The 27,637-nt window shown below is 56.5% G+C and overlaps 4 protein-coding genes across 6 annotated transcripts; 2 read left to right on the top strand and 2 right to left on the bottom strand.

Moving 5' to 3' along the window:
* The first annotated feature begins 384 nt into the window (after positions 1–384).
* LOC309675341 (DALR anticodon-binding domain-containing protein 3-like) lies at positions 385–5,507 on the top strand. 3 transcript variants are annotated; one of them, XM_082487637.1, is made up of 13 exons: positions 385–574; positions 687–973; positions 1,043–1,323; positions 1,575–1,633; positions 1,732–1,854; positions 2,176–2,246; positions 2,801–2,859; positions 3,082–3,164; positions 3,247–3,370; positions 3,462–3,520; positions 3,631–3,744; positions 3,953–4,034; positions 4,261–5,507. In XM_082487637.1, the coding sequence occupies exons 1-13, from the start codon at positions 404–406 to the stop codon at positions 4,281–4,283; spliced, it is 1,536 nt and encodes a 511-aa protein (XP_082343763.1). In that variant the 5' UTR covers positions 385–403; the 3' UTR covers positions 4,284–5,507. The 3 variants fall into 3 exon arrangements, with proteins under 3 accessions (XP_082343763.1, XP_082343762.1, XP_082343764.1); XM_082487636.1 differs by having other exon boundaries at positions 3,966–4,034; positions 4,261–5,501; XM_082487638.1 differs by lacking the exon at positions 3,631–3,744 and having other exon boundaries at positions 3,965–4,034; positions 4,261–4,400.
* Position 5,508: 1 nt separating this feature from the next.
* Positions 5,509–9,746, bottom strand: LOC309675340 (tRNA (34-2'-O)-methyltransferase regulator WDR6-like; the record flags this gene model as incomplete). The annotated part of the gene is made up of 6 exons (XM_082487635.1): positions 5,509–6,008; positions 6,125–6,243; positions 6,433–6,549; positions 6,750–6,845; positions 7,199–9,608; positions 9,680–9,746. 6 exons carry the CDS (start codon positions 9,744–9,746, stop codon positions 5,518–5,520), a joined length of 3,300 nt encoding a protein of 1,099 aa, XP_082343761.1. The 3' UTR covers positions 5,509–5,517.
* Positions 9,747–9,779: 33 nt separating this feature from the next.
* On the bottom strand, positions 9,780–27,637 carry LOC309675571 (transmembrane prolyl 4-hydroxylase-like; the record flags this gene model as incomplete). Its single annotated transcript, XM_082487897.1, has 9 exons — positions 9,780–10,094; positions 11,353–11,476; positions 12,027–12,117; positions 12,548–12,733; positions 14,352–14,514; positions 16,604–16,700; positions 17,694–17,884; positions 27,227–27,308; positions 27,380–27,637. 9 exons carry the CDS (start codon positions 27,635–27,637, stop codon positions 9,877–9,879), a joined length of 1,410 nt encoding a protein of 469 aa, XP_082344023.1. The 3' UTR covers positions 9,780–9,876.
* Positions 20,041–23,506, top strand: LOC309675343 (secreted frizzled-related protein 5-like; the record flags this gene model as incomplete). Its single annotated transcript, XM_082487641.1, has 4 exons — positions 20,041–20,366; positions 21,126–21,298; positions 22,221–22,310; positions 23,172–23,506. 4 exons carry the CDS (start codon positions 20,041–20,043, stop codon positions 23,504–23,506), a joined length of 924 nt encoding a protein of 307 aa, XP_082343767.1.

Genomic DNA, 27,637 nt, shown 5'->3' on the forward strand with positions numbered 1-27,637 from the left:
CAGGTAGGGGCACAGAGGGGGCCACGGGGGCCAACTGACCCACCTCCTCCGCTGTGCCAACCTTGCAAGTGCTGCTGGTTGTCCTCTACCAACCTGTCCCAAGCCCGTCCGTGCCGCCCCGCCTGGGGTCGCGCTGTGCTTGCAGCCAGGGTCTGCCTTACGCCCTCCGGGCCCCGGCCGCCCCTTCCCGGGCGTCCCCGCTCTCCCTCATGCGCCACACCCATCATGGCGGCCCGTTACCCCCCAAGATGGCCGCCTTGCCCCGTCCAACCCGTCCGCCCCCAAGATGGCCGCCCAGGAGCGACGCGCCCAACATGGCGGCTGCCTGCGAGTGCCAGGGAGGGTGAGCGCGCCGGTGATGTCACGTCCGGCCTGCCGCGGCGGAAGCGGTTGCCAGGCTCCCATGGAGACGGCCGAGGGTCGCCCTGGGGTGTCGGCGACATTGCAGGCGCTGAACGGGGCACTGGGGCGGCCCGCGGGGCTCTGGGTGAAGGAGAGCAGCGCCCGCAACCTGCGGCACCGGGACTTCCTGGCGCCGCGGGCCGCATTGAGCGCTGCCTTCACCGGGGGGCAGGTAGGCCGCGACGGCGCGGGTAGGCCGAGAGCTGGGCCTGCGCGGAGGGGTCGAGGCCCGCGCCAGACCATGTGCGGGCCGGGAACTGACTCCTCGCCTTTTCGCCCGGCAGGTGCCCGCTGACGTCGTGTCGGGCGTGACGTCACTGGGAGGCCCGGGGGTGCTGGCGGTGCGGAGCTGCCAGGAGACGCTGGCGGGGCTGGCGGTGCAGGTGCGGCGCCCCGAGGCCTTCCATCGCCTGCTGGGGTCCCCGACCGGCCCGGACCCTGCGGCGGGGGCGCATGCGGGGTGGGTGGTGCTGCACTGCCCGTCCCTAAGCCACCCCGGCGCCCTGCGGCCCCGCCACCTCCGCCCGCTCCTGCTGGCAGACCACCTGGCCCAGCTGCTGCACGCCCAGGGGTGAGTGCCTCACCCCCACCCCACTGCCTGGTCCTGCGCTGCCAGTGCCTGCCTCTACCTCTCTTGCAGGGTCAGCGTCTGCCTGGTCCCTGCCCTCGCCGAGGAGGGGAGCCAGGAGGTCCTGCAGCAGCTCCGCATCGACTGGCCCTCCACCTCCGGCAGCTCAGCCCTCCCTGATGCCATCTCAGCCTTGAAGCAAGCGCTGGACCGGTCCCCCTGTGCCACAGCCTGTGAGCAGGTGCCGGGCACAGCTGCGCTGCCTGAGGGTGTCATCTGTAAAGTGCACTTGAAGAGCTTTGTGGAGCAGCAGGGCTTGGTGGGCTATGACCCTAATCTAGACGTGCTTCTCGGTGAGCTTCACATGTACAGCAGCTCTAATGTGACAGCAGAGAGCGACTGTCTACAAACAGGCCTGTTTTCTTTTTTTCCAATTGTTTTTACAGAAAACAAGGGGCATTTACATCCAAATTGCCTTCTCTTATTCCCCTTCAGTCTGGTTTGAGCCAGAAATGCAGACAGCCTGGGGCAGACCCAATGGGGCAGGATGGCGGGGGGGTAAGAAGCCCTCATGTCCCACTCTGAGTGTCCTTCCTTCTTTCAGTGACAGAGGGGAAGCTGCGGTCCCTGGCTGAGCTGCAGCAAGCTGTTCTGCAGTGCATGGTGAGCAATCCTGTGATGCTGCCTACCTCTCGCTTCCGAGACCTCATTTCCTTCTGTCACGAAATGGCGTGTGAGCTCCCTGCTGTGCTCTGCTGCAGGCCAAAGGCCAGGGGCAGTGCTGCAGCATTGTGCATGTGGTGAGCTGCGAGGAGGAATTCCAGCAGCAGCAGCTGGACCTGCTCTGGAGGATTTTGGATCCAGGAGTCCACACAGCTTTGCAGGTCAGGAACCTCCCACGCTCCTCACTGTGGCCCCCAGCATCCTTGCGCTCAGCCAGCCCCCTTCAATCCCCGCAGCAAATGCTGAGGCACAGCCTTGCCCCCTTGTGAGGCTTCCTTTTCCCTTGATGGCCCCTCCACGCTCTTGCCCGGGAGGTGGAGCAGCATTTCTGCCCTTGGGATTTCAGCGCTAAAGAAGGAGGGGCAGAAGACTGTGGGGACACAGCTAGAAGAGAGCTGGGTTTAGCCTGGTTCTCCTGCACTGCATTTTGGTGGAGCTTCTGAGTCTTTGACCCCAGTCCTGGCCTCACTTCTCTCTTTCAGAAACACCTTGTCTGTGGGTCAGTGAAGGTGACAAACCCGTCGTCACCCATTGGGGCAGACCAGTACTTCCAGTAAGTTGATGTGTAGCAAGGTGGCCACCGCGCTGCTCGCCTGCTGAGGTTTGCCTGTGCTCTGCCTGGCCCCGTGAGCACCCAGGCAGCCACGCTGCAGCACTGAGCGAGCTGGTGGCACGTGGAGAGTTCTGTGCAGCCCTTCCGTTCTGCTTTTCCATGGTCTCAGGGCTGTTTTGAGAGGACTGGAGGTGCAGAATGGAGCCACAGGGCCCTCCTCGGTCCCAGTGGCCTCCTCCAGAAGTGCTGCTTCTGGCCCTCTGTGCTGCCAGGAGGAAAGGCAGCAGCAGGAGCTGGGCACCATGGTGGTGCAGGGTGGTATCTCTGCCTGCACACATTAGTGGACAGACCTGGCACAGGGGTGGCCCTTTCTCAGCCAAAAGGCATAAGCTGTGCCTGGCACACTGGCTTCCTCACGGCCCTCTCCAGGCAGTGGCACAAGGTCGCTGCTGCAGCTGGGGTGCCCCGAGCAGCCCAAAGGCTGCAGGAATCCTGGGGCGCTCTCTGGGGCGAGCTCAGCCCAGGGGTGGTGGCTGTGTCTGTGTTCCTCCCAGGCTCCGAAAGCGCCAGATGTACGAAGCCTCTGTGATGAAGCATGGGGAGCTTGCACAAGGTGAGGGTTTGCTTTGTGGCTCTGCATGGATGCTGCTTCATCCCCATCTCCACTACTGCCATGTGTCTCCCTATCACCTCTGTGTTTGCAGCCAGCGGGGCTCTTCCCCACACATTGCTCCCTATCCCCTCGGCCCCAGTGGGAGTTCCTGCCTAGGCGCTGGGGGTGATATCACATGGGAATGGAGTGAGTTGTGTGTGATGCCACCTGTATTCTCCACAGATGAAGCCTGGACTGAGGTGATTGATACCCTCACAGTGGCTGCCATCAGGTTTGAGATGCTGAGCACTGCCCACCGGAGTCAGGTAGGAGAGCAGTTTGTGCAGAGCGGGGTCAGGTGAGCCACGGGTATACCCAGCCTGGACTATGACTTCTCCCTGCCCTCAGATCACCCTGGACCTGGAGGACAGCAGCATCTCCACCAAGGGAACCAAGAGTGGTGCCTTTGTGATGTACAACTGTGCCCGGCTGGCCACACTCTTTGACACCTACCAGCGGGCTGTGGAGCAGGGTGAGTGCCAACCCCACGACCCTCCTCTAACAGCCGCTCCTGGAGCCACAGGAGCTTCTCTGGGCACAACAGTCTCCCACCTTCTTTCCAGGCACGTACCCACCTCTGCCACCAGTGTCAGAACTGAACTTCTCCTGTCTCCGCGAAGAGGTGAGCGCTGAGAAGGGGAATGTGGAGACCTGTGTGCCCTCAGCTCTGGTGATGGATGCTGCTGGCCCAGGAGGATCCGTCCCTCTCCAGCACATGTAATCCTTTCACAGGGTGAGTGGCTCCTGCTCTTCAACTATCTTCTACCCTTCCCTGAAGTCCTGCAGCAGGCAGCACAGCTGCCCCCACCCAGCAAGGGACTCCGTATCACAGCCAACACAGAGACAGTAAGTGCCACATGCCAGAGCACGCATGGGTGCTGCTCCAGCAGTCCCAGCCCAAAGCAAGGCTACGTGCTGGCAGGGTGCTGCCCACTGGTAAGCAACACAGGGACAGCACTGAGGGAAGAGACCACAACACCCCTGAGGCTGTTCCTGCTGTGCTTGGGGTTGGGAAGGGCCCAGGATCGGCCAGACTCTGCTATGCCAGCAGAAGCTCTGTCTTGCAGGTCTGCAAGTTCCTGATCCAGCTCAGCATGGATTTCAGCTCCTACTACAACCGGGTCCACATCCTGGGGGTAAGTCAGATGTCCTGGGCTGTTTGCTGGAGGGTTCCCACCTTGCAGTTCTCCTTGGGGCTGGACTGCAGTTGTGGTGCTTTGTGGTGCCAGTGGCATGATGCAGCCCAGCACCAACCCAAGGACGCATACGCAGGGTGCAGAGGCAGCAGTGCCTCTCTCTAGGGAGAGCCTGTCAAGGGGAAATATGGCCACCAGCCCTATGTCACTGCCTTTCTCCCTGCAGGAGCCGTTCCCTCACCTCTTTGACCAGATGTTTGCCCGTCTCCATCTGCTGGGAGCAGTGAGGGACATGTTCCACAGTGCCCTGGCAACACTGCACCTCCCTCCTCTCAGTCAGATCTGAGCCACCACTGAAAAGCCAGTGACAGGCACCAGGACAACACACCACAAGGGGAAGGACGAAGCATGTCCTCCCTGGCAGGGCAAGGGGCTGCCTCGCAGTCAGGCAGGGAGCCAGGGGACACCTCAGCCCTATGCAGATGCTTTCCCTCTCAACGTTCACTAATTCTGAGGGTTTGGCTACACACACCCTGCAGCTGTGCCCAGTGTAGGAGATGGCTGCGTCTGCCATGTCAACACCAGCAGAACCCTGCAAGCAGGGCTGGGGAATGCTGGGGGAGGTGGCACTGAGGACCAGTCACCACAAAGCCAGGCACTAACCTTGCATCCCTCAAAGCCGTTTATTGAAGGTCACGCCATGCTGGCAGGGAGTTCTCGAGGCTCAAGGCTCCCACTGGGCCAGGCCCTGATACTGGGGTCCAATACATTTGTTGCTGGACAAATGCTGTCTGTGTGTCTGACCCCCAACACGGCTGGGGCCATGTGCAGCTTCTTTGTGCCGGGTCCTGCGGCTGTGCAGAACAACCTGCTCGGCTTGAGGCAGCACTGAAGGGCTGCTCTGAGGGGTGGGGGCTGGCCCGGCACAGCACACCTTGGGCTGCTGCTCCACACCCTGCAGGGTGCTGCTGAGTAGGATCAGTGTCCCTACTCACTTCAGTACAGTCCCCAGCACTGCAGGGATGGTGCTGTCACACAGGGTGAGGAGCACAAGGCTGCAGCCTGCCACATACCACACCAGCACCTGGCTGGTCTTGGCCTCCTGCTGCCCCCAAGGTCCCAGGGCTGGGCACAGTGGCTCAGTGTCCCCCCAAGCAGGTTCCTCTCTGCCACCAGAGCTGGAAAGCCTGGACACAGGTCCCTCAAACCTTGGGGAGGAGGAACTTCTCCTGGGCAGGGTGGGCTGATGACCCCCCTCCTCCTTCGCTGCCTGGGGAGCCACAGGCTGGTCCAAGATGGGCCACAGCTGCCTTTTTCCCCCCAAGACCCAGCCTTGTGCACTCCAGACATGGCTGTGCTGTTCCCAAAGGGGCTGAGTACACCTGTCCACTCGAGAGGGGACACATCAGCACACAGGCTGGGACAGGGGCAGGGTGCCCTCCCCAAGCAGGCACCGAGTAGGATGTGCTGCATGCCTGCCCCATTACTGGGGAGCCTCTGGTGCAGGAGGCTCGGGGGGGGCTGTGCCACGCAGCATCTCCAGCCCCTGCCCACAGAGCACACAGTAGTAGTGCAGGTCCCCCCCAGCCTCCCCCACCTCCCAGCAGTCCAGCTCGGCCAGGTCGGGCACGTGGAAGAAGGTGGTGCTGAGGGCATCCAGCCTGCCTGGGCCCCGGCGCCACAGCATCAGGCGCTGGTCCACCGAGGCAGAGAGCAGCAGGTCTGGCCGCAGCACCCGGATCCCTGTCACGTGAGCGGCGTGGGCGCAGGGCCTGGCCACCCGCTCCAGGACATGCAGGCAGGTCCCCACCGTAGCTTCGCCCCTGCCCAGGGCCACCTCCAGCAGGCAAATGTGGATGGAGCCATCGTCGCTGCCGCTGGCCACCAGGTACCATCCCTCTGGTGTCTCACGGACATGGAGGCTGTTCACGCCGCAGCTGTGGGCCATGACGGTGAGCAGCGGGGCACCCAGGGCTGGGAAAACAGGCTCTGTCAGGAAAGTGATGCTCACCTTGTCCAGAGGGAGCATAAGAGCCACCAGCGTGGCCTCCCTTGGGAGGCAGAGCAGAGCCACCAGCAGCTGCACCCACCCAGGGGCTGCATCTCTCCCTCCGCTTGGTGTAGGGCATCTGCTGCGTCTGCAATGGTGCTGGTGATGTCCCAGAAGGTGACGCTGCCGTCGGTAGCCGCGCTGCACAGGAGATGCCTCCTAGAAGGGAGGTGTTGGGGGAGCCTCCAGCTGCAGCCCCAGGGGTCCCCAGGGAGATCTGGGGAAGCGGCAGACCTGCCCCTGCAGACCGAGTTCTCCCTTCCCTCTGCCTGCTGAGCTGCCATCCCTGTGAGGACAAACGCTTCTCCCCAAAGCCCCAGCGGTTGCAGCACAGCATTCAGGGCTCACCTCTCCCCTCCTGCCCTTGCATGCAGGAACGCCTCCACCTTCAGCACACAGCGCTGGTGGTGAAATGACTCCGCCACCAGCACCAGCTTCCGGGCGGCCTCCAGCAGCCCAAAGACCCTGTGATGGAGCAGAGGGCAGTCAGCCATGGGAGAAGAGGCCTCCTGGTGCCTCTGCTCCCCCTTCCCACCATGTCCCGTCCTGGTCCTGGCTCAGAGCTGGCCACGTCCACAGCCACAGTCTCCCCTGCGGAGCCTGCTCTGCTCCTGTCACCAGCCCCAGCTCCCCTCTCCCTGCCAGGCTCCAGGATGGCTCCTCACCGGATCGATCCATCGCTGCAGGCAGCAGCCAGGAACTTCCAGGGTGCTGACAGCTGCTCGGTGCTGGTCCCAGGTACAACAGAGAGGGACATGTACCTGCAGCAAACACAGGATGCTCACCAATGCTTTGGTGATGCCTGTGGCCCCGGGTGGTCCAGCAGAGCAGCCCAAGCCCAGAGCAGGACACAGCTCCCAGCACTTAGAGGAGGCACAAAGAAAGACCAAGCCTTTCCCTAACCCCAAAGGCACCTTGAGGCCCAGTAACTAGGCACAGGACACCAGAGATGCATGCATGAAGCCACACTGACTCCTTCTGCCTCAGCTGAGCCCACAGCTGCACAGAGCGGGGAGCCCGCAGCTGCACAGAGCGGGGAGCCCAGCGTGGTTCCCAGCACCCTCCCAGACTGTGGTCACTGCTACCCCTGCCTCGGGCAGTCCCAGAGCATCACCTCGTCTCTGGGTCCATCTTGATGAGCTTGTGCCTGTTCTTCTTCCGCTCCCAGTGCTCGTCCAGCCGGTGGGAGGCCACATGGATGACCTGGCAGGCCATGGTGCTCTCGGAGGCTGGGTCCCCAGCACACAGCAGCCGGTAGCACTCGATCTGCGCCCGGCCACCCGCAGAGAAGAGCAGGGCAGACAAACCTCTGTCACTAAAGCCCTCGTCACCAGGTCCCGCGGGGCCGGCCAGTGCCAATGCTCTCACACTGGAAATATGGTCACTGAGCCGGGCGAGGGGCATAGCCGCCCGGGAACACTCGCTGAGTGCCAGGACACAGGCTGTGGTGTCCTCACTGCCGGTGACAAAGATATTAAGGGTGGTGTGGCCGGGCACCTCCACCACCCCCAGGTGCCGCACGCAGGCAATCTCCCGCCCATGCAGGGATGCCAGGAGCACCTGCTGCTCGCAGGGCTCGGCTTCACGGTGGTACAGCATCACATCCCCAGACTTGATGAAGGTGAAGGACTCAGCCAAGGGACTGCTCCAGTAGCTCCAGGAGCGGTGTCCCCCACCACAGGGGATGCAGTGAAGATTCTCGCCGGTCCTGCTGCTCCACACCACAAAGCTGTCAGCGTGAAAGCCCAACACGAGCAGGTCCCCATCAGGGGTGAAGCGCAGCTCCTCGATCCACCGCAGCCCTTTGCAGGGCCTGTGCTTCCGCAGGACCTCCAGCTGCTGGCCCTGCAGGCAGAGCTGGCAGTAGACACCGTCCCGGCCGGTGCTGTAGATGTAGCCCCCGTGGCAGGTCACTGAGGTAACCCCCATCTTCCCGTGGAGCCCAAAGAGCACGGACACCGGGGCCTCAAGGGGAAGAGCCCCTTTGCGTGACAAACAAGAGGGCTCCACGTCGCTGCCAGAGTCCTCGCTGACTGGGTCGGTGCCGCCATCGGTGATGCTGGTGCTTTCTGCAGCCCGCCCTGTGGAGCTGTTGCAAGGGAAAAGGAGGAGGGAGCCCCGGCGGTCCCCACAGGCCAGGAGCCCTTCCTGGGGCAAGAAGGCCGCGCAGGTGTGCCAGCGCTGCTTGCAGGTGGGCAGCAGGTACCGTCCCATCAGCCGCACCCGGGGTGCCTGCCCAGGGCAGTGGGTGACATCCAGCCAGAGCATCTCCCCGTCGGGGCCGGAGGCCAGGAGGGCGGCGGTGTCGGGGAGCTGCCCGGGGTGGAGGGTCCAGCCCAGACCGCGCACCGCCCCCTCGAACAGCCTCAGTTCGGCGGCGGCCCCGGGACGATCCAGGGGGAAGAGGACGAGGCGCCCGTCGCCGCCGCCCAGGGCACAGAGCGTCTCGGCCCCACCGGGGAGGGGGGCGGCCGCCAGCACCCCGCGGGACCCGCCGGCGGCGGGGGGAGGCAGCACCGGCACCCACCGCCCCGCCGCCGCCTCGTACGCCGCCAGCCCGCCCGCCTCGCCCAGCGCCAGCACCCGCCGGTGCCCCGTCAGCAGCACGGCCCGCGGCCGATCCGGGGCTCCCAGCACCGCCGCCGCCGCCACCGGAGCCGCCGGCCGGGGCCGCCAGAGCCGCACGCCGCCATCGTGTCCGCCGGTGGCGAGGTGCCCGCCGGCGGGGCGCAGGGCCAGCGAGCGCAGGGCCCCGCGGTGCCCCCGCCGCGCTCGCCGCACGCCGCCGCCGCCGTCCCACTCCAGGCAGGCACCGTCCTCCCCGGCGCTGACCGGGCACGGTCCCCGCAGACCCACGGCGGCCACCCGCGCCCCGTGCCCGTAGCACACCAGCAGGCAGGAGCCCTCCCCCTCCCCGCCACCCAGCTCGCCCACGGCCCAGAGCCGCACGCTGCGGTCCTCGGAGGCGGAGGCGAGCAGCCCCCGCGGCGCCGCGTAGCAGAGCGCCAGCACCGCTCCCCGGTGCCCCAACAGCCGCCGCCGCGGGGCCGCCGCCGCCGCCGCCCGCCACACCACCACGCTCCCCGCCGCCGTCCCGGCCGCCAGCGCCAACCGCGCCCAGACCGTCCCCGCCAGCGCGGCGCAGCGCAGCGCCCCGGCCCCGCCACAGTTCGTCCGCCGCAGCCAGCGCCCACCGCCCCGCCACTCGTACAGCCCCACGCTCCCGCCGCCCAGCGCCAGCGCCAACCGCCCGCCCGCCGCCCACCGCGCCTCCCACACCCGCGCTCCCACCTCCCGCGCCCCCCCCCCACCGCACGCCGCCAGCCGTTCCCCGCCGTCCCGCACTGCCAGTACCGCCAGCCAGCGGCCGCCGAACGCCGCCACCCGCACCACCGGGCCGGGGCCGGGCTCGGCCCGCAGCCCCTGCACGCTGGCCTCACGCAGCACGCTCCGCCGGCCCGCCGCCGCCGCCGCCGGCCCGCCGCCACCGCTCAGCCGGAACGCCGCCACCTCCGGGCCGGTGCCTGTGGGACACCACGTCAGCCGCCGCCTCCGCCGTCCCCGCCGCCCGCCCCGCCCCCGCTCCCGCGCTCACCCGCCAACAGCACGTCCCCCGCGAACTCCAGGGCCGTCACCGGCGCCACCAGCACCACCGACTCCATCTTGGCGCCGCCAGATGCACGCGGAGGCACCGCCCCTCTCGCCCCACGCTTTATTGGCGCGCCACGCGGCCACGCCCCGCCCAGCGCGGGAAAAGGCCACGTGCGCGCGGTCGGACCCGCTGCCCCGGCCCTACAGCTCCAGATGCACCCTGCTGTAAGCCTTATCCACCGTCCACTCGCCCGGGGCACCCGCCTCGGCCCCCGCGTAGCGCTCCATCTCCTGCTGGAACTGCAGTTGCCGGCGGCGGTTGGGGTCCACGTTGATCCAGTTGTTAGCAATCCACTTGGTGCCTTGGGTAACCAGGCAGCCCCCGTGCAGGGCGAAGTCGTCCAGCTCCCCCACCCAGCCTGCCGAGCAGAAAAGCCCCGTTAGGAGGCAAGGGGTGCTGCAGCACAGCCAGGCGCAGCCGGCACTGCAAGGGGCTCTCCCGCCCACAGCACCTGCTTGGATTTTAGCTCAGTGACATCTTGCAGGAGCCAGCTGCTCCTGGCACTCCTCCATCTTCGTGCTGCCCCACACTAGCACCTACAAGGAGCTCACCAGGGCAGGCTCCCCAAGTGCAAAATGCTCATTGCCTCTGTGTCTCCACTCAGCACAATGGGCTCTCGCATTCTGCATCACAGCTGCCGTTTTCCTCGGCTCTTCCCAAAAGGGGAGGCTGGCATGGAAGGGACAGGTCCTACCACTAGAAGGCCCATAGAAGTCAGAGGCCCATAGCCATATTAGAGACTGCATTTCAGCAGTTCTAAATGACCCTCTCTTTACAGAGGTGCCATGTTTTTTCTGTGGCAGACTTGCATCAGCAGTCGCCTTCCATTCAGAAACAATTTGCTCATAAAAACACAACAGGACTCTTACAGGAGGGTGATGGTCTTGATATTATCATCCCACAGCTCAAACACTGGTCTTCTGACCTCCTCTGTGGACTTTCTAGAGATGGAAACATGAGCTGCTCCCAGAGGAGCTGGGATGCTATACTCCATCCTCCCACCACTGCTCAAAATCTGCCATCGAAACACTCTGGAGTCACGCTCACCAGCAGCCTGGAAGATTCATGTCAATCCCCCAGCCTGGCTGTCAGGGAAAACCGCGCTGTGCTTCATGAGAAAAACAGCCCCAAGGACACATTATCATCATTCTGCGGCTCAGCCATAAAGCAGGAGTCGGCCCCAAGCACAGCCATGCCTCCCTGTGCTGCAGAGCTGATGACCACGCCTTTGTCTACCTCCCCTCCCCACGCCTTTGGGCAACACCACATCAGTGAAACATTTTGAATTGCAGACCAAGTTCCAGCAGGAGTTTCAGCTCACACAGTGGGATGGGAGGCAGCTGGCGATGGCTAGTGCAGCCAACGTCTTTGTTTGCTAGCTACTCCCGTCCCCCAAAGACATCAGGAGCCCCTGACCTACTGCCTGTAAACAAAGGCCTTTCAGAGTCAGGAAGCTCCTACCCAGCTGGTGACAAGTAGGCTCCACAGTTCCCACTAGCAGGCAGCTACCACCCTTTGGCTCTCTTCTGAGCTCCCAGCCACCGCAAGAAGGCAGTGGCTGTCACCCCCTGCAGTCCTACCCCTCCCAAGAGACGAGTCTTGAAACAGGACCGTACCTTCTCCGTCTGACAGGTAGTTGTACCAGAAGACAGCAGTGCCTTGCTGAGGTTTCACTCGCAAATTGCCCTTGTCGCAGTTTTTCCGAGTATCTCGCAGGTCAATGTCATTCTGGATCAAAGACTGGCAAGAAACCACAGAGAAGGTATCACAAACAGGGCTGGAATGAAGCGCATGCACTGGGCTGCCTCTGCTACCAAGCCATCATCCTGTCCTTTGCTTGAACGCCCCACAGGGACAGCTCAAGGCTGACACTGGGCAGGGCAGGGCTTTCACAACTCACCCGGAGCAGCCAGTCTCAGCCCCCCTGGAGGTCCATGACCTGTTTCTGAGCAGCCACCCATTCCTTAACACGTTGCATGACAGGAGCACAACATACCTGCTGCCAAGACTTGGCCTGAGGAAGCCTGCCCAGACAGAAGTGAGCAGGACCCATGTTACAGCAGCAAGGCCAACAAGACCACTCCTCATGCCTCTGAGTGGGGAGAGGTGCCGCTGTGAAAGCACTGCGCCTCTTCCCTTGGCCTCAGAGGGACACAGCTTCCCCATGTTCTAGCTATGAAGGCTAACGCCCACCAACCTCACACGCCAGACCCCTTCTGCAGCCACAGCAAATACATTCAAACAGGGACTCAAAATTCCCCGAGGTAACATGTAGGCGAGATTCATTTACCATCTCTTCATACGTCCTGTTATCAGCTATAGGAAAGACTGTTTCACCTCCCCCAGTCACGTTGTTCAGGTAGAACAGCACTGTCACATACCTGCAAGACAGAGTGGGTGTCAGAGGACACAACTGGAACAGGAGGGGACACACAAGGGCTGTTCATACCCCGCCCCTCCACCATACATACAGCAGTTCCTCCAAGACATCACAAGGTATGTGATTTACATCATCAGCTTTTCTCCAAGGACAAGACCAGGACAACAAAGAAAATCCCCTCCAGCAACCATGAGGGTGTGTTCCCAGCCTCTGGTGGGGATGGCCCAGCAGCTCTGCAGAACTGCTCCACCCTCCTCACGTGGACCTCCAGGATTCACCCACCTCCCCCTTCAAACCTCTTCATGCCATCGATCTCCAGAGCTGGTTTGCGAGCCCATAACCTGAACACTGAGCCCCACATGAGGTGAGGTGCAACGTCTCTCCACAACCCTTCTCTAGTGTGTTCCAGGTTGTGCCAAGGCAGACCTTACCGGCAGGAGGTCTCAAAGGGAGCGCTTTCATTGTCGACCAGCTTGGTGTGGCTGCAGGCAGTCTCGGGGAAGACAGGGCCACTGTCCATGTGGGCATGGTAGTGCCCTCCTTGGTCGTACCGCACAACCTGGAGGGGCTCGCTGTGCTCCACAATCTCGGGGGGCAAGCGAGTCAGGCGCATTACCCTGGGGAAGAGGAGAGCAGAGCAGGTGAGGGGAAAGCACCAGCAGCCTGGTCAGCCGCCACTCCCAAGCACCAAATAAATCCAGAGAAAGATAACCCCCTTCCCCAACAGACCGGAGGGACGGATGGGCTGCAGCAAGCATATCAAGAGACAACTTGGTCCTTACAGATCTTTTGGACCATCATCATCAGCTCAGAAAGTCCTCATCAAGGTTAATAGAAAAAACCCAAAACCAAAGGGTGCATCTCCAGCAGGACTGCGCTCAGGAAGACTTTGCTTGCCCAGCAAGATCCCTTCTGTGTGTGTCCCTGGAGCCTTCATGTGCCATCTCATTGCTTCTCTGGACTCCTGCACACCACCTACAGACCTTGGGGACAGTTAGCAAAGCACAGGGTCCCTGCTGAGAGTGAAGGAGAAACTAGCTCTAGGAATATTCTTGTCACCTAACTCACCTTTCCCTGTTGCTTTTTCAGCAGCCTTCCCCCAGGGCAGAGGGGCATGGGAAGTGATCAAGGAGACCGGAGCCCTCCTGCTCTGGGATTTTTCCGCTGCTACATCTGAGATCATCCCCAAGGCAAGCAGGTACCTCTCGAGACCTGCCAAAGAACACTCAGAGCTCTGAGAATTTGGACCAGTGAAGCCCTTGGGGCAGGCACGAGCGGAACGCGGCACCCCAGCAGGATGGCAAAGCCCCCCCAGGCACCGCATGGTCCCAGGGAGGACTGTATCAGCCCTTTTCAGTGCTATGTCTTCACATCCTCCTAACAGTGGCCAACTGAAGAGCGTAAAAGCAGTATGCCGATGCCCGTGTGTGCTGGCTAGCTGGCATGGAGAAGGTGGCAGCCACAGTCTGCTCTAATCAAGGCAATATGTGATTCCATTCTCCCGCTGGAATGCACTGAAGAAAAGGAGTGGCCAACAGCCGTTTTCAAGCCTCGGGACAGATTTTACCCACCCATGTCCTGGGCAAGGACCAGCACCACAAGAACAAGAGGGTCTCCAGCCAATTATCTGAAACTCACCACAGCTAAATGATTTGGCCTGCGTGCTGGGTTTCCACACTTCCCAGTACCAAATCTGAGATGAAGGGAAAGGTTAGAGGTTCTCCTGTCTGCCAAGCTGCCCTGTGCTACATGTGCTCAGAGCATTAAACTATCTCGGCTTACTTGAGATGCAGTTGTGCTTGTTAAAAAGTCAGCTCTGAACAGCTAAGACAGATTTCAGTGAAATGCATGAGTAACTAAAGCAAATGACAGTAACTACTGGCACCCAGACAGCATTGGAAACGGGCAGTTTCTCACAGTAAGATCATTTACTAATTAGAATGAATTATTTCATATAATGCCAAGTCTTCTTGGTTTTATAGGGCTGTTCCCAAAAGTGAATGGAGATGCTGAAAGGTTTGATTTTTCTTTTTCCTTTTCCACGGGACAATACAAATTTTTGTTCTAATGAAAACCTCCTCTCCCCATTCCGTGTCTGTGTTCATTGCTCTTTATACTCCAAAGACTTTCATGCAATTAGGAAGTGTGAATATCAGCAAGTCTGCCACTGCCTCTCCCAGCACAGGTGGTCCTCGTGCCTACACAAACCCAACCGCCTGGCTGCCTGGCCCGTACCTTTGCCGTATGGCTCTCATGACCTGGTGTGCCCCCTCGCCCTGGTACAGCCAGGTGTGCTGGCTGTTGCGCACCAAGTCACTCATCTTCGCTTTCTGGCTTCCCATGTACTTGTGGAAATCACGGATATTCAACTGTTTGAATTCTTCCAAGCTCAGCACACCTACGGGAAGAGAGGAAAAGCCGGCTGACTGTGGTGCAGGTAATAGTTCTTGGCATCCTGTACTTGGAGAAACCACCAGCTGAGGGCACTGCAGAAACTGCCTTCCTCAAAAAACACGTTCAGGGTCCACCACTGTGCCCACCATGGGCTGCAGGCCATACAAGAAGGATTACAGGTCCCAGCAATGCCCTCGCCTGTAGCAGAGCAGAGGGCAGACAGCAATCTGCAAAAGTGAACCATTAGCTGCCACGCAAGGTCAGAACTGGGACAGGCAAAATACCATTTTGAACTTTAAAAAGCTCCTAAAACACACAAACCAATCCATCAAAAGAGAGAAATAGCCACTACAGTTCTAACATATGCAATGCCACAGCTAAAAAGCCTGTGCTGCCTGATGCCTTGGGGCTTGTTACTTAGATATTTAGACACGTTTAAGAGCAGAGTGGGACACCTCAGACCACATTTTCTACAAGACCTTGCATGGTAAGCTGAAAAAGCCAAACCCAAACCAAGCGGTACATTCTTCTGCATTTGTGCAATTGCAAAACATGAGTGAGAAATACAACAGTATGATCTTACATAAGTAGAAGTAACAGAAAAGCGATAGGTAAAAAGTGATTTCTACTGAAACAGGTATTTCTTGTTTGCACTCAACTGGACATGCCAAGGAACGGACTTTTGCCTTTGTCAGCTTCAGAAAAATAGTAGTTTCCCCTTTCTGGAGAAGAAGGAACCCACACAGTGAGGATCACGTCCCTGGGACCAGAGCGTGCGGAGCGCTGCAGTGTGCTGCCCAGCAGCCAGCATGCATCACGGGCTGCAAGTGGAGCTTGCTCAGGCAGCAGACCCAGTGCTGCTGTGGTGCCAGCTCTGCTCCCCGGGCACACAGCACCCTCCGACAGCAGTAAGGACCAGCCACCAGGGTCAGCCTGGGACAGTTCCTCAGGTGCCAGTGGTCGTGACCAAATTATCCAGACCATTATTATTTCTAGCGTCTCCTTGTCCCCACTTCCCCTTACTCCATGCGGTTTTTGATGAGGCAGTGCCACATCCAGGTTGCGACCTGGGCTCTCGGTGTCACATACCAATCTAACAACGGAGAGAAGCAGCTCTCTGGAAGCAAGGTCCTGCCAAGATCACTTTAACAGGACCTTTCATTTGTTAATGTCCAGAACAGTGGAAAAGCCACCAAGGACTCAGTCATATGCTCCCACCACTGCCAAGAATGCCGCCAGCCCAGAGAAGCAGGGCATGGGGTGCCCTCCAGATATTTTGGCATTCAAACGGATACTGCTTCAACTCAAACCAGCTCCTCCTGGGCAGCTCTCAATGCCAGGTCACTGGAAGAGAGCGTGCAGAGCCTGTGCGTTCACTTAATTTGATTAGGAAATGAAGAGTTGCTTAATTGAGGCCACTCTAATTAGAGCAGCAGAGGTTAGAGTGCATGTCCGGACCAGCAGGAGCCCTTGGGAGACCAGGGGCAGGAAGGGCAGAAGTGGCCTCATGGAATATGGAGAGTCTGCAGCAGCAGAGAGGGGGGTCAACAACAATGGCTGACCAACAAGACCACCCTCGGCTCCGCATATCCCACCCTCCCCTGCCAGCGATGCAGCACTCCCAGACAACTGCAGAATTCTCCCTGAAAACAGGGGGAGAGCGGAGGGTGCACCTTAAAACCTGCAGCCCAGGTAACAAGAGCTACATAGTCAGAGCCAGAGCAGTCTCTCAGACCTCGGGACCAGATGCGCACCCTGAAGGTCCTGTTACATCGGGGCATGAATTAAGGCAGGTCTGACAAGGGAGAGCAAGTGCAGAGTTGTGTTCTTGTTCTGCTTCTGCCAGACCCAAGCCCAGGTGGCGGAACTAGTCTGCTGCTAGACTGGTGATGAAGGGGCAGGAATGCTGCCATGAGAGGTTTACATTGATTTCACTTTTCTGTGAAGGTCTCTAAAGCAGCATTATTTTCCTTTGAGGAATACAGCTAGAGAAACAGGCCCGGGCAGGGACCTCGCTCTTGCTCTGCCCCGCATGGCTGGGCGAGGAGTCCGGCGTGCTGAGGGCGAAGGGATTCCCATGGAGCTGCTCTTACCATTCCCATCAGGATCGGCCTTGACTGCAGTGTACATCTCCCGGATGTTTTCGGGGGTCATCCACCTGCCGTTCCCAAGCCGGGTGTGGGTCAACACCTGAAATTCAGAAATGGATCAACAGCAGGCACTGGTTTCTCATGCTAACAAACCCCTGCAGATTCCCTGCTTGAGGCCTGGCGCTCTCCTCTGCAGAGCATCGGCCAGCCAGGCGTCAGCACGTCTCTGCGGAAAGAAGATTGGAGTGGGAATCATCTGGCAGCCACACACAGTGTGTGGCTGATGCATGCTGTTATTTCCAGTTTAGGTCATGGCAAATGACTGTTGGGACTCGGTTAACGAGCCCTGAGGTGGAGGGCGCACAGCTCTTTCTCTTGAAGGGAAAGTAAAGCTATTGATGATAAAAGTGAATGCTTTTACTTGCCCAAGATAATGGCTTGGAACAAAATGCCTCCTTTCCATGTGGACAGAGATGTGCAGTATCCTGGAGAGCTCTCAGCACTGGGTTGTCACTGGCACAGTGCCCCATACTGCACAACGCTTGCTGCCCACGGGACAGTACACACCCCCAGCCCCACCTGAAACGGGAGTCTGGGGAGGGACATCCTTGAACTGCCAGCGCCTGCCCTGATGCACCCTGCCATACAGGGCAATGGTGCTGAAGAGCTGTGACGAGGTGCTCATTATCCCCCTCCAGGGTCATTAATAGGGGTGACTTTGCTGATGTCTGGTCAATTGAGCGGTCAGTCCCCACAGGCTGCACAAAACAGTGCCTACGCTACAAACTCACTTCCTCGGGATGCCCAGCAAGAGGAAACCCACAGCAGAAGGAACTTTTGACCCAACATATTACACACATCTGCCAAGGACTGCTGCTACCTCCCAATAGTATGACAATTGCTGCACATTTCCCCAGAAACTCCCATGCTGAAGGTCAGCACAAGTCTTGAGTCATAAAATTAAGCAAATACTGATCGGTATGTACTGGGGTCTGGAACTACCCAAGCACAAGAGTAATCAAGAGATCACCTGAGGAGGGGACCTGCCAGAGGGTCCCACAGCAAACCTCCCCTGGTCTGTCCTGCACTCTACCTCTTTGAGCTGCAGCTGCCCATCCTGATTGTGGTCCAGCAGATTGAAAATGTCCATCTGGCTGATTTCTATCATTTCCATGGCTTCCTCATAGTCATCCGTTGGTAGGATCTGGCTCTTCTGCAGCCCCTTCAGCTGTGCCAGATGGACGATGAGCTTGCACTCTTCCTCTGTCAGGAAGTCAGGAATTTCTGCAGCAGAAGTATGAGCAGCAACAGAGATTGAGGAACTGTTACAGTGGGACCCCGTACCGATGGCAGGCTACTCAGAAGGAAAAAAAAAGAAAAAAAAAAAAAAAAGAGGTGGAGGGGAAATTTAGACTCTGCCTAAGTTTGGGACATTCAAACACATCCACCCTTCTACCAGAAGAGCTCTCAAAGAGCATACACCACACACCTGAGCTGCTGAAAGCGGGTATTTTTACAGCAGCAGTTCCTAAATGTTTGGATCCAGGGGTCAAGCCCTTAAACTCTCTCACAGGTACCACAATGGACAAAGGAGTGAACAAACACGTGCATATCACTGTGTATTATCACTTCAAAGGTGACATGTGGATCAGAGTCTGGGAACTGCTGCTCTACAGGAAGGGAGGGCAAAACTGTGGTGGGCAGTGGTGATGGCCAGGGTTTCGGGCTTCCTTGCTCTCACGTGGGGAGGACAGCACTTTGCACAAAACCAAACGCCTTTCAGGGGAACCTGGCACAGCACTGCTATCAAACTCAGACAGCAAGGAAACAACTTCCAAACTTATTCTCACTCATTCCTTTGACCCCTCGCTAAAAATGGTCTTCAAATGCAGTATTAAAGGGGAAGACATGGCATGTGGGCACATAACCAGGTAGCATCCCCATATCACCAGCTTTCCTTTGCAGCATGACACCAGCAGCAATCAGGCAACACCAGGATCCCAATCAAATTTAAATGCAGAGAAATCCACTGATGGCTATGAGGCTCAGAGATTTCTAGCTGCATGGTGCACTGGGCACACACTTACAAAGTGCTGGTGAGGTCCTGTTCCACAGCACAGTTACACTGTGGCCCAGCAGGTTGAGAAGATCCTTCCGTCTGATGTCTGTCACTGCTATGGGGATCTTGTCACCAGCTGCTGAGACTTTTGAAGAGGGACGGAAAAAACACCAAAGCAGGACAGGTTTAAGTGCTCCTAGGCCCAAATTCCTGCTCTCCAAATCACAGATGCCTAGAGCTCCTGCAGGTATGTGCCAAGGACACGTTACATCTCCACTGTAGCAGCAACTCTCAAAGGGGGGGAAAAAGTTAATTACTTCCATGACCTTAAATCAACCCTATCACCTCAAACTGTCAATAAGCAGCTGGCTTCTTGCTAAGCACAGACCAGAACTAGCCCTGGAGAAAATGAGATGTTCCTGGGAAGCCCCCCACACACAATGCAGCCGGCTGTATCCGTAACACCCTCTGAGGAAACAATTTCCGCCACAGGCAGCGCAGGGTCCTTGTGCCAGAGGATGCTTCAGAGCCGGAGCTTCCGCTGGCTGGTTTGAACCTCATGGCACGGCACCAGGTCCGAATGAACCATGCGCGCTGGCAAGCAACGCCCCCAGTATTTCCAGTTCCCCAAACTGGGCGACAATAAGGATGGCTTCTGGAATCTTAATTACATGCTGGAGGAAGGACAATCCTGCTCTTCAGCGGTAGTAACTGGATTTTGTAATGAAGTAAAAATTCTGTTAACCAGAAAGCACACTCTGTCATGCAGGTTGCGAGGTGAGGGGGTTTCCAGCTAAGCGCTGCCAATCCCATCTGCAAACAACCTGGCTCCACAGCTGCAATTTTGTTCCTCTCTACCCTCAGCTCTCCGAAACAGTTAACTTCTGGCTGTGAGACCATCCTATCTCTCTGCCTGCTCAACAATAGATCCAGCTAAACAAATGCCTCCTAATTGACTTTGAGCAACACTTGATTGCTTTTACAAAAAACAAAAGAGAGGAAAACATTGGGGTTTATGAAATAATGACTAATCCTGGAGCAAGAGAAAGGGGATGGGTTGGAGCACTGGTGTCAAACAGAGATTCAGTCTCGGCTGAAAGAGCCCCAAGACACATGGGCCAAGTCATTCATCCCTCCCCAACTGCCCTCATTTCCACACCTGCTGATCTAAGCCAAACCCCTGCTAAAATCCAAACAATCGGGGCCGCTGGCAAACGAAAATTGGAGCATTGTCTTCCCCATGAGGGCTCTGAAAGGGCCGCACTTAATGAGGATGGATTGACAGAGAGGTGGCTCTTAGGCTATAAAAGGAGTCCCACAGTCGGGAGCAGCTCAGTCTGAGGTGCGCTGCCCATTTGCCCGCTTCCAGCTCGCTCCGAGCATGGTCACAGCCCACCGCAGGCAACCCTCGAGGTTGGGTGGCCCATGGCTGCTGGGTCTCCTGGCGCGCCTGCTGCTCTGGGGCTCTCCAGGAGCCTGGGCAAGCTACCTGAGGAGATCCTCCAGCTGCACGCCCATTCCACACCGCATGGCCTTGTGCTACGACATTGGCTACTCCGAGATGAGGATTCCCAACCTGCTGGAGCACGAGACCATGCCAGAAGTGATCCAGCAGTCTTCCAGCTGGCTGCCCTTGCTGGCCAGGGAGTGTCACCCAGATGCTAGGATTTTCCTCTGCTCCCTCTTTGCACCAATCTGCTTGGACAGGTAAGATGTTTTTACAAGTTATTTCAGCTATAGCAAGTAACACTCTCTAAGAGCACCACTGCATTTTCTTCCCAAGAGAAAATGTGTGAAATCTCACCACAGTCCCCGAAAAGCCATGCTGCCTCTCTCGGCAAGGGGCAATTGGATTACCCAGCAGGGACCTTCCCTCTGAAAGTGAAACATGAGCATTTCATCTTGTAGGAGCAGAAACGTTATGTTCCCTCTTCTGGACTTCCCTGCTCTCCCGCCCTAGGTACCGCTGCAGTCTCCCCTGGCTGCCCCCCTCGCACACCACAGTAGCCGCTGGCACCCACCGGCTTCACCTCCCACCTCCCCTGCAGCCCCCTTCCCAGCTCCTACCCTGACCACGCAAGGGCTTCCCCAGCCCGACAGTGCCAGCATCAGAGAGAAATCCTTATTTTTGAGGTGCAGCCGTTAAAGGACAGAGGTGCTAAGGAAATCAGGAGCCTAATTAGGCATCTGTAAAGGTAAGCAGACTTTGCACAACTAGAGAAGATCCCTGGGCAGAGGAAGGGCTTCTGGCAGCAACCTGTATCGAACAGCTTCATCCCTCCCATCCTTGGAAAGCCGTTGTTTGCTTCCTGGGCATGAACGTTCAAAAGACATCAAAGACCCCAAAATACCTCTGCTAGCACCACAGTGTGCAACACAGCCCTGCGCAGTACTGCAGTGCCAGGGCTCGACCCTCAGCCTGCCGCCAGGAGTCCAGAGGTGCTGCAATCCCTGTTCCCTCCCCAGGCTCATCTACCCCTGCCGCAGCCTGTGTGAAGCCGTCAAGAGAAGCTGTGCACCTGTCATGGCTTGTTATGGCTACCCCTGGCCCGAAATCCTGAACTGCAACAAGTTTCCTGCAGATCATGAACTGTGCATCGCAGCGGTCTCCATAGGCGAAAATTCCTCAAGCAGGAGAAGTAAGGGTTTTTTTTCCTCATATGTTTTCCCATATGTAACACTGAAAGCTCAAAAGGCCTATTTCTTCTTTGTCTCCCTAATGCTTCTGGTTTTAAGCTGTACTTTACAAAAATAATTTGGAAATCTTAATTCTGTTCTCTCTGGAAACTCCACCATGTCTAGAAAATTGGCGTAACATTGACTGCAGCTTGTTCCCCTCTCCACTGTATTCATTAGCTCCCCGGGTGCCGTCAGAGCAGGCAGGGGGAAGGAATCACTGTAAAAGCCCAACGCTCAGGCACAGCATGAGAGCTCGTGGTGTGCAGGCTCCAGGCGATGAGATGTGCTTCCAGCAGAGCTGAGGAGCTGTAGCCCTGATCTTTCAGCTGTGTCCAGGGTTTAAAAACATGCAAAAAGAAAAGTTTTGCAAGCCTTCTCTTTGAACATTAGGCAACACCACAAAGGGGCATGAGCCTCTGCAGACATGAGTTACACAAGAAAAAAAAATTTTAAGACTAAAAGACTAAATTAAACACCCAGATACTGATGAGCACTGGGGGAGATTCAAGAGCAGTTAAGGGGAGAACAGATGCCTCATTTCAGCATCACTGGGTGGAGTTTGGCCATACCAATGGCTTTACTGTTCCACCGAAACTAGGAGATCTTCATTAAGCATTTTCACTGCTGCTTTAACATGCAGCAACACACACAAGCCTAAACAAAGCACAACAAGCAGCGTCTGCCCCAGCTACAAAAAGGAGAGCTTAACATTTCTCACCCTGGCAGCCTAAGCTGTCTCTCCAGGGACTGGGTAGCTCGGGAGAAAGCACCCCTCGGAAACAGCAAGCCACCACTCGCAGATCTCAAAATTGCATTATGCCTTTTCCAGTGAAGGAAATAATTGATTTAATACAAAGGTATTAAATCAAATTTCTGTTGCAGCAGTGCCCCGAGCCAGCTGCAAGGATTGCGAGCTTGAGGAGGCCAGCACTGCCAGGGAGATCCTGGAAAACCTCTGCGCCAATGATTTTGGTGAGTAACCCCCTCCTCCTCTCACCTGCTGCAGTTCCCTCCAGCAGCCAAGTAGTGGCATGGGCAGAAAATGGCTTTGCCATAACAAAATGACGTGGAGGAACTGCAGTTTTTACAGCAGATCACAGAGATTTTCAGGTCCCAACTTACTGGTTACGTAGCAAGAGTGCCCAGCTCCAGGCAGCACGGAAGGTGAAGACCTGCTTTATTTCTGTGGGCTCTGATTGGGGTTGGTCTGTGGCTGCTACATACAAGCACTACTCTGTCTTTCCCTCAGAGACCAACATTTCAATTGATGTCCTAACAACATTTAGCAAACTCCACGTTAGCTATTTCAAAGTTCAATACCATTGTTCTAGTAATGTGACTCTCCCTCCCCCAGACAAGCAGGTGGGGTGGCAGCACTGGCTCTCCTCAATCCGCTGGCCAGGAAGCTTTCAAGATACTGTCCTGAATTCAGGCACACTACCTTCATGGGAAAAAAAAAGGTTAAAAATCCTGGGCTGCTGGCAGTCATGTCTCCTGAAATCCCAGCTCAGAGAAAAGTCAAGTAATTTGCACAAGACCAGGACTCAGATGCATCCACTTGCTCGCACTCGTTTCCTCAGGGTTTCTGCCTGTGCAGTGGTGCTGATACGCCTTTGCCACTCTCATGAGAAAAGCGGAGTGAGAAGGTTGTTCAGTACTGGAAACTAAACTCAAATGAGAACTTCCACAAATTCACTGCAATTACAAGAGCTTGAATGGATGTGTCACCACATTACAGAAACAGCAAGAAAGCCTTAAATTGTCTGTGTGTTTAAGTAGGTAAGAGCTATGAGAAGTAAGCAGAACTAACAGCTCTTTTTCCAACCCCTGCAGTAGTGAAAATCCGAATCTTGAGGAAGAACATGACCACCACCATCTCAGACTTTGACCTGGACCCCTCCAGGGTGGAGGTCCTGAAGCACGGCCCGCTCCTCAGAACTGAAATCCCCGCCAGGCTCCAGCAGTGGCTGGACATAGACGCTACCTGCGTCCACAACATCATGAGAGGCACTCATGCGGGGGTCTTCGTTGTAAGCGGCGAAGTACAGAGTGACAAAGTGGTGGTGAACAAGGCCTACGCCTGGCAGAAGAAGAACAGGAACCTGCACCAGGCGGTGCGGAGGTGGAAACATCACCGCTGCCCTGAACAGGCTGGCCGGAAGGTCTGAAAAATCTCAATTCCAACAATAAGAAACTGCTCCCGTCCCTATGGCTAGAAAATGCCTTTCCCTGGCAGTTGGTGTTTTGGAGATGTACAGTCAATATTTTTAGGTGATTCAAAGCAGTCATAGTCCAAACATAAGGCCTCATTACAGATTCCTGTTTTACTGACACAGAGCTTAAGGATGCAGATTTAACATATTCCTCTTGCAAGGCTCTGCAGATCCGGGACTTGCGATGGATGGCTTTGTGTCAGATCCAACGTCACAATAAAACTGAATGGAACTCTGCAGGCGAGCACAAACTAGAAGAGACCTGTAGTAACAGGTCCTTCTGGTTCTCATCATCGAAACTGATAGCCATTTCAGCTTCATTATTTGACCCTGATGCTGTCCAAATGCCTGCCTGCTTTCTGTCCAGAGAGATTACGCAGATGTCTTCCTGACTGCTAAGAGATGCTTTTTTATGTAGTGGAGCAAATACTTAACTTTTGAACACTCTGAGGTAAATTAAGGGGGAGAGGAACCCACCCAGGCAATGCCCGGTCCCTTAAAAAATGAACGCTAAACTCTGCTCTTGAGCAGTCACTCAGGCTATCCCTTCAGCTTGCTGCGCTAAGAGTTGATGAGCATCCAGGCAGGTAAAAGGAAACAGCCGTTCTCGAGCAGGAAAGGCACAGAGCGAAGACACCTGAGGATTTCTGCATAACAGGGGAAAAAACATTTTTTAACATCAGAAATTCAGTTTGGATCAGAAGATTCTGGTAACTGGGGAACTAACAAAGATAGCACAAGAGCCTTGAGAAAGAGCAGAGCAGGAGTGGGACATCAGTCGGTTAAACCTCTGCTTTGGTGTGCAACAGCAGCTTTGCCTGGGACTCAGAGGTGAGTCCCAACCACAACACAGCAGGAGATAATTGCGGTTCTGATATGGGGGAAGAAACTTTACACATCTGTCTGGCCCTCGCCCTGCACACAAGAGAGAAGGTTGCAAAACAGTCTCACCAAATTCTCTGCAGCTCACTCTCTCACCCAAGTAGGGACCTTAATTCCCTCTGGGGTAAACAGCTATAGCTCTACACTCCAGACCACAGAGCAGAAACCAGGAAATCCCCAAATGAGAAAACTAGTCAGATTTCTACTGCCTAACAAAGCACTGTCTGTGGAAAGTTTCCTATGCGGGATTCAACTTGGGGTTGAAATAAGGGGAAAAACAGCTTTTGGGAGAAACATGCTCAGCCTCGCTCATGACGCCTGCAGTTTTGCTTGTGGAGAAAGCTACCCAGTTTGATGGAGACACATTGCCTCCCTGTGCTCGTAAAGCATACCAACAACCCATGCATGATGAGATCTCCTCTTCGGATTCAGCATGGGCTGAGACGAGCACTCAGATGCTCACACTGAAATTCAGCTGCGCCCTGACATTTACGCAGTGATTACTTCTGTTCCCTGAGGCTCAGAAGAAAAACACAGCGAGATTTCCTATTTTTATTCCTCCCTGCTGCCTTGTCTTGCAAACTGCCACCCAATCCACAGAATCTGCTGCCAGGTGGTCCCTGCAGTGGCAGTATCTTCTGAACAGACTGCATTTGGAAAACACAACAGAACACATAAAAGCTCTGAAGGTTGAAAAGGCTTTGTCTGATATTTGTTTTCCATTAATAGGATTATTTGATTACCAGTGTTTCCTAACTAAAAAGTGCACAGATGGTCTGACTTACAAGCTTTAGAAATGACGTCTCGTAGCCAGAGGAGGGGGGGGGGGGGCGGAAATAGGGCAGGGACTTTTTCAGAGCTCCACAGAATACGCTTGGGTCCAATGCAGATGACTTACCCACATTTAAAAAAAAACAAACCGCAAGTTCCCCTACGGTGCCCAGTGCCATGCTCCAAAGCACAGAGCTCGCATTAAATCATTCACGAGCCGTCTGCTGCTGTAGTCCCACTACAGCCTGCTCTGCTGAAAGCACAGATCCCAGACCAGCTACTTATTTCCTTAAATTGGCTCTCGCATGCCGCAACACTTTGTGTTAAGTAAAATCACCAGAAATTCAAGAGTCCTTTGCTAGCAACTTCTGGGTTTGTAACACAACCAAGTTAACTACATACTTCTGCTAATTTAAACAACAGAGATGCAGTAAATTAGGTTTTTTAAACCAGTTGAGATTGGTACTGTTTGCATAGATAGAGAAGTCTCTGGAAGTCTTTTCAAGTCAGAGCTGGCTCCTGGCAGGTTCATCAGGGAGATAAGAGCCGTCTAGCGACTTGCAGTTTCTAAATAAGGGACCCCCTATCAGAGGACAAAGGAGAACAGACTCGCGTGGCATCTCAAATGATGAATGTCCATTGGTGTCCCTCAATACCATCCTCAGGGAGCAAAGCTTCCCTCAGAACCCATGGAGCTGCTGGAGCAACAAGTTAAAAGTCATGGGATTAGTGCTGCCAGGACCAACCTGCCTTTTCTCAACTTCAGCACCTTCCTTGCAGGCCTTTTACTTAAGCAGTACCAGCATGGCAGAGAAGGTGGAAACAGTTTTCCTGAGTGAAAATCAGAGCAATTGCCCCAGACCGTGGTTCTGGTAATGACGTCAGCTTTGTCAATGCTGTGGGATATCAGTTCCAGGTTGGTTCCTGTTTACTGAATGTCAGACAGAAATCCACCCAGAAATTTGCAAACCATGAATACCGCATATGTAGAAATGACAGAAGACCTTTGTATATTTCTTCCAGATACTTATTACATTAAAGGAGTTTAATAAGAAACCTATCTGATTTATTGGCAGACTTTCAGTACGTATAATCTACTTGGAATCAGAAAAAAACTCTTATATTATTGAGAAAGCATCTAATGAAGGCTCTCAATGCTATCTTTTCAGACACAACAGGTTGTCTCTGACTTTGCAGTAGCAGGAATTTTGTAATCATCTGTCCCAAAAAATTAATTTATATATTCTCAATGGATTTCCAGAACACAGAGTTCAATTAATGAGACTTTACACGTCACAGCAAAAATCACAGAAAGGTAAAGAAGGCTTTAAAATATCTGAAAGATGGATGTCATGTAGTTGGGTAGCAGAGAAGCCAGAAATAAAGGTAAATCTAGACCAGGACACAAAATGGTGGAAGACATGAAGTCCATCAATTCTGTTATTTGTTTCCTCAGCACTGAAGCACCAACACTAAATTGCTTTATCATCATTTATTAACAAAAGTTTGGGCATCTCTTGTCCCTTCCTAATACTGAGCAGATTCTTCGAGGTCCTCTTCAGTGATCTTCTGTCTATTCAGAGTATTTTAAAGAGAATCTGAAAAACCTGGAAAGGTTAATCTTCCAAATTCTTCTAAACAGGCCATCCAAAACAAGTAACCTCTGCGAATACTGTACCAAAATACCTTAAACAAAATCACACGCAGCCCCAAGGAAAAGCGGCACAGGGAGGAGAAGCGAACAGGCGAGAAATCGTTTTCCCCCGAGCGGGTGTAAGAGAGCGGCGGGTGTGAGACAGACACTCACAACCCCCGCCCCGGCCGTTGTCAGACGACGCCCCCCACCCCCCACCGTTAGGGCAGCAGAAACCTCACGGACCTGCCTGCTGGGACCCACGGGCACGGCTCCCACAGCCCCGGCACCGGGTGACGGCCCAGCCGCGGGGGAGGCGCCGAGCCGCCTGCCCGGGGGCCGGTGCCTGGAGGATGCCGGGGTGGGGGGTCGGCGGGGCCGGTACTCACCGAAGAGGAGCGGCTTGAGGCTGAGGGTGCGCACGGCGTGGGCCCTGCCGGGCACCAGCTCCACCCGCTGCGTGTGGCCCACCTGCGGGGAGAGCAGCGGTGAGCGGCGGCGCGGCCCCGGCCCCGGCCCCAGCACCCCCGGCGCAGCCTTGCCTTGATGCCTTCGAGACGCGGGAGGGCGCGGGCGGGGGGCGGCGGCGGCGGCGGCGGCGGGGCGGCGGCGGGCGGCTCACCGGCCTCGCCGGCGCTGAGGTGGACGAAGAGCAGCAGCCCCAGCACGTTGAGGACGTAGAGGTGGGCGAAGACCATGAGGACAAGGAAGTAGGGCCGCGAGCAGACGGGCCGCGGGCGGCCCCCCGGCGGGCCGGGCAGCGGGGGACCCTCCGACCGCGCCGCCGCCGCCGCCGCCAT

Source organism: Vanellus vanellus, assembly GCF_965231255.1.
Source record: "Vanellus vanellus genome assembly, chromosome: 9".
NCBI lineage: Eukaryota > Metazoa > Chordata > Aves > Charadriiformes > Charadriidae > Vanellus > Vanellus vanellus.

Bases quoted from the DNA above. Each gene is read 5' to 3' on its own strand.
- LOC309675341 (XM_082487636.1), top strand. From the start codon at position 404: ATGGAGACGGCCGAGGGTCGCCCTGGGGTGTCGGCGACATTGCAGGCG. The intron at 575-686 runs GTAGGCCGCGAC...TTCGCCCGGCAG, and splicing joins CTGCCTTCACCGGGGGGCAG to GTGCCCGCTGACGTCGTGTC. The intron at 2,247-2,800 runs GTAAGTTGATGT...TGTTCCTCCCAG, and splicing joins GGGGCAGACCAGTACTTCCA to GCTCCGAAAGCGCCAGATGT.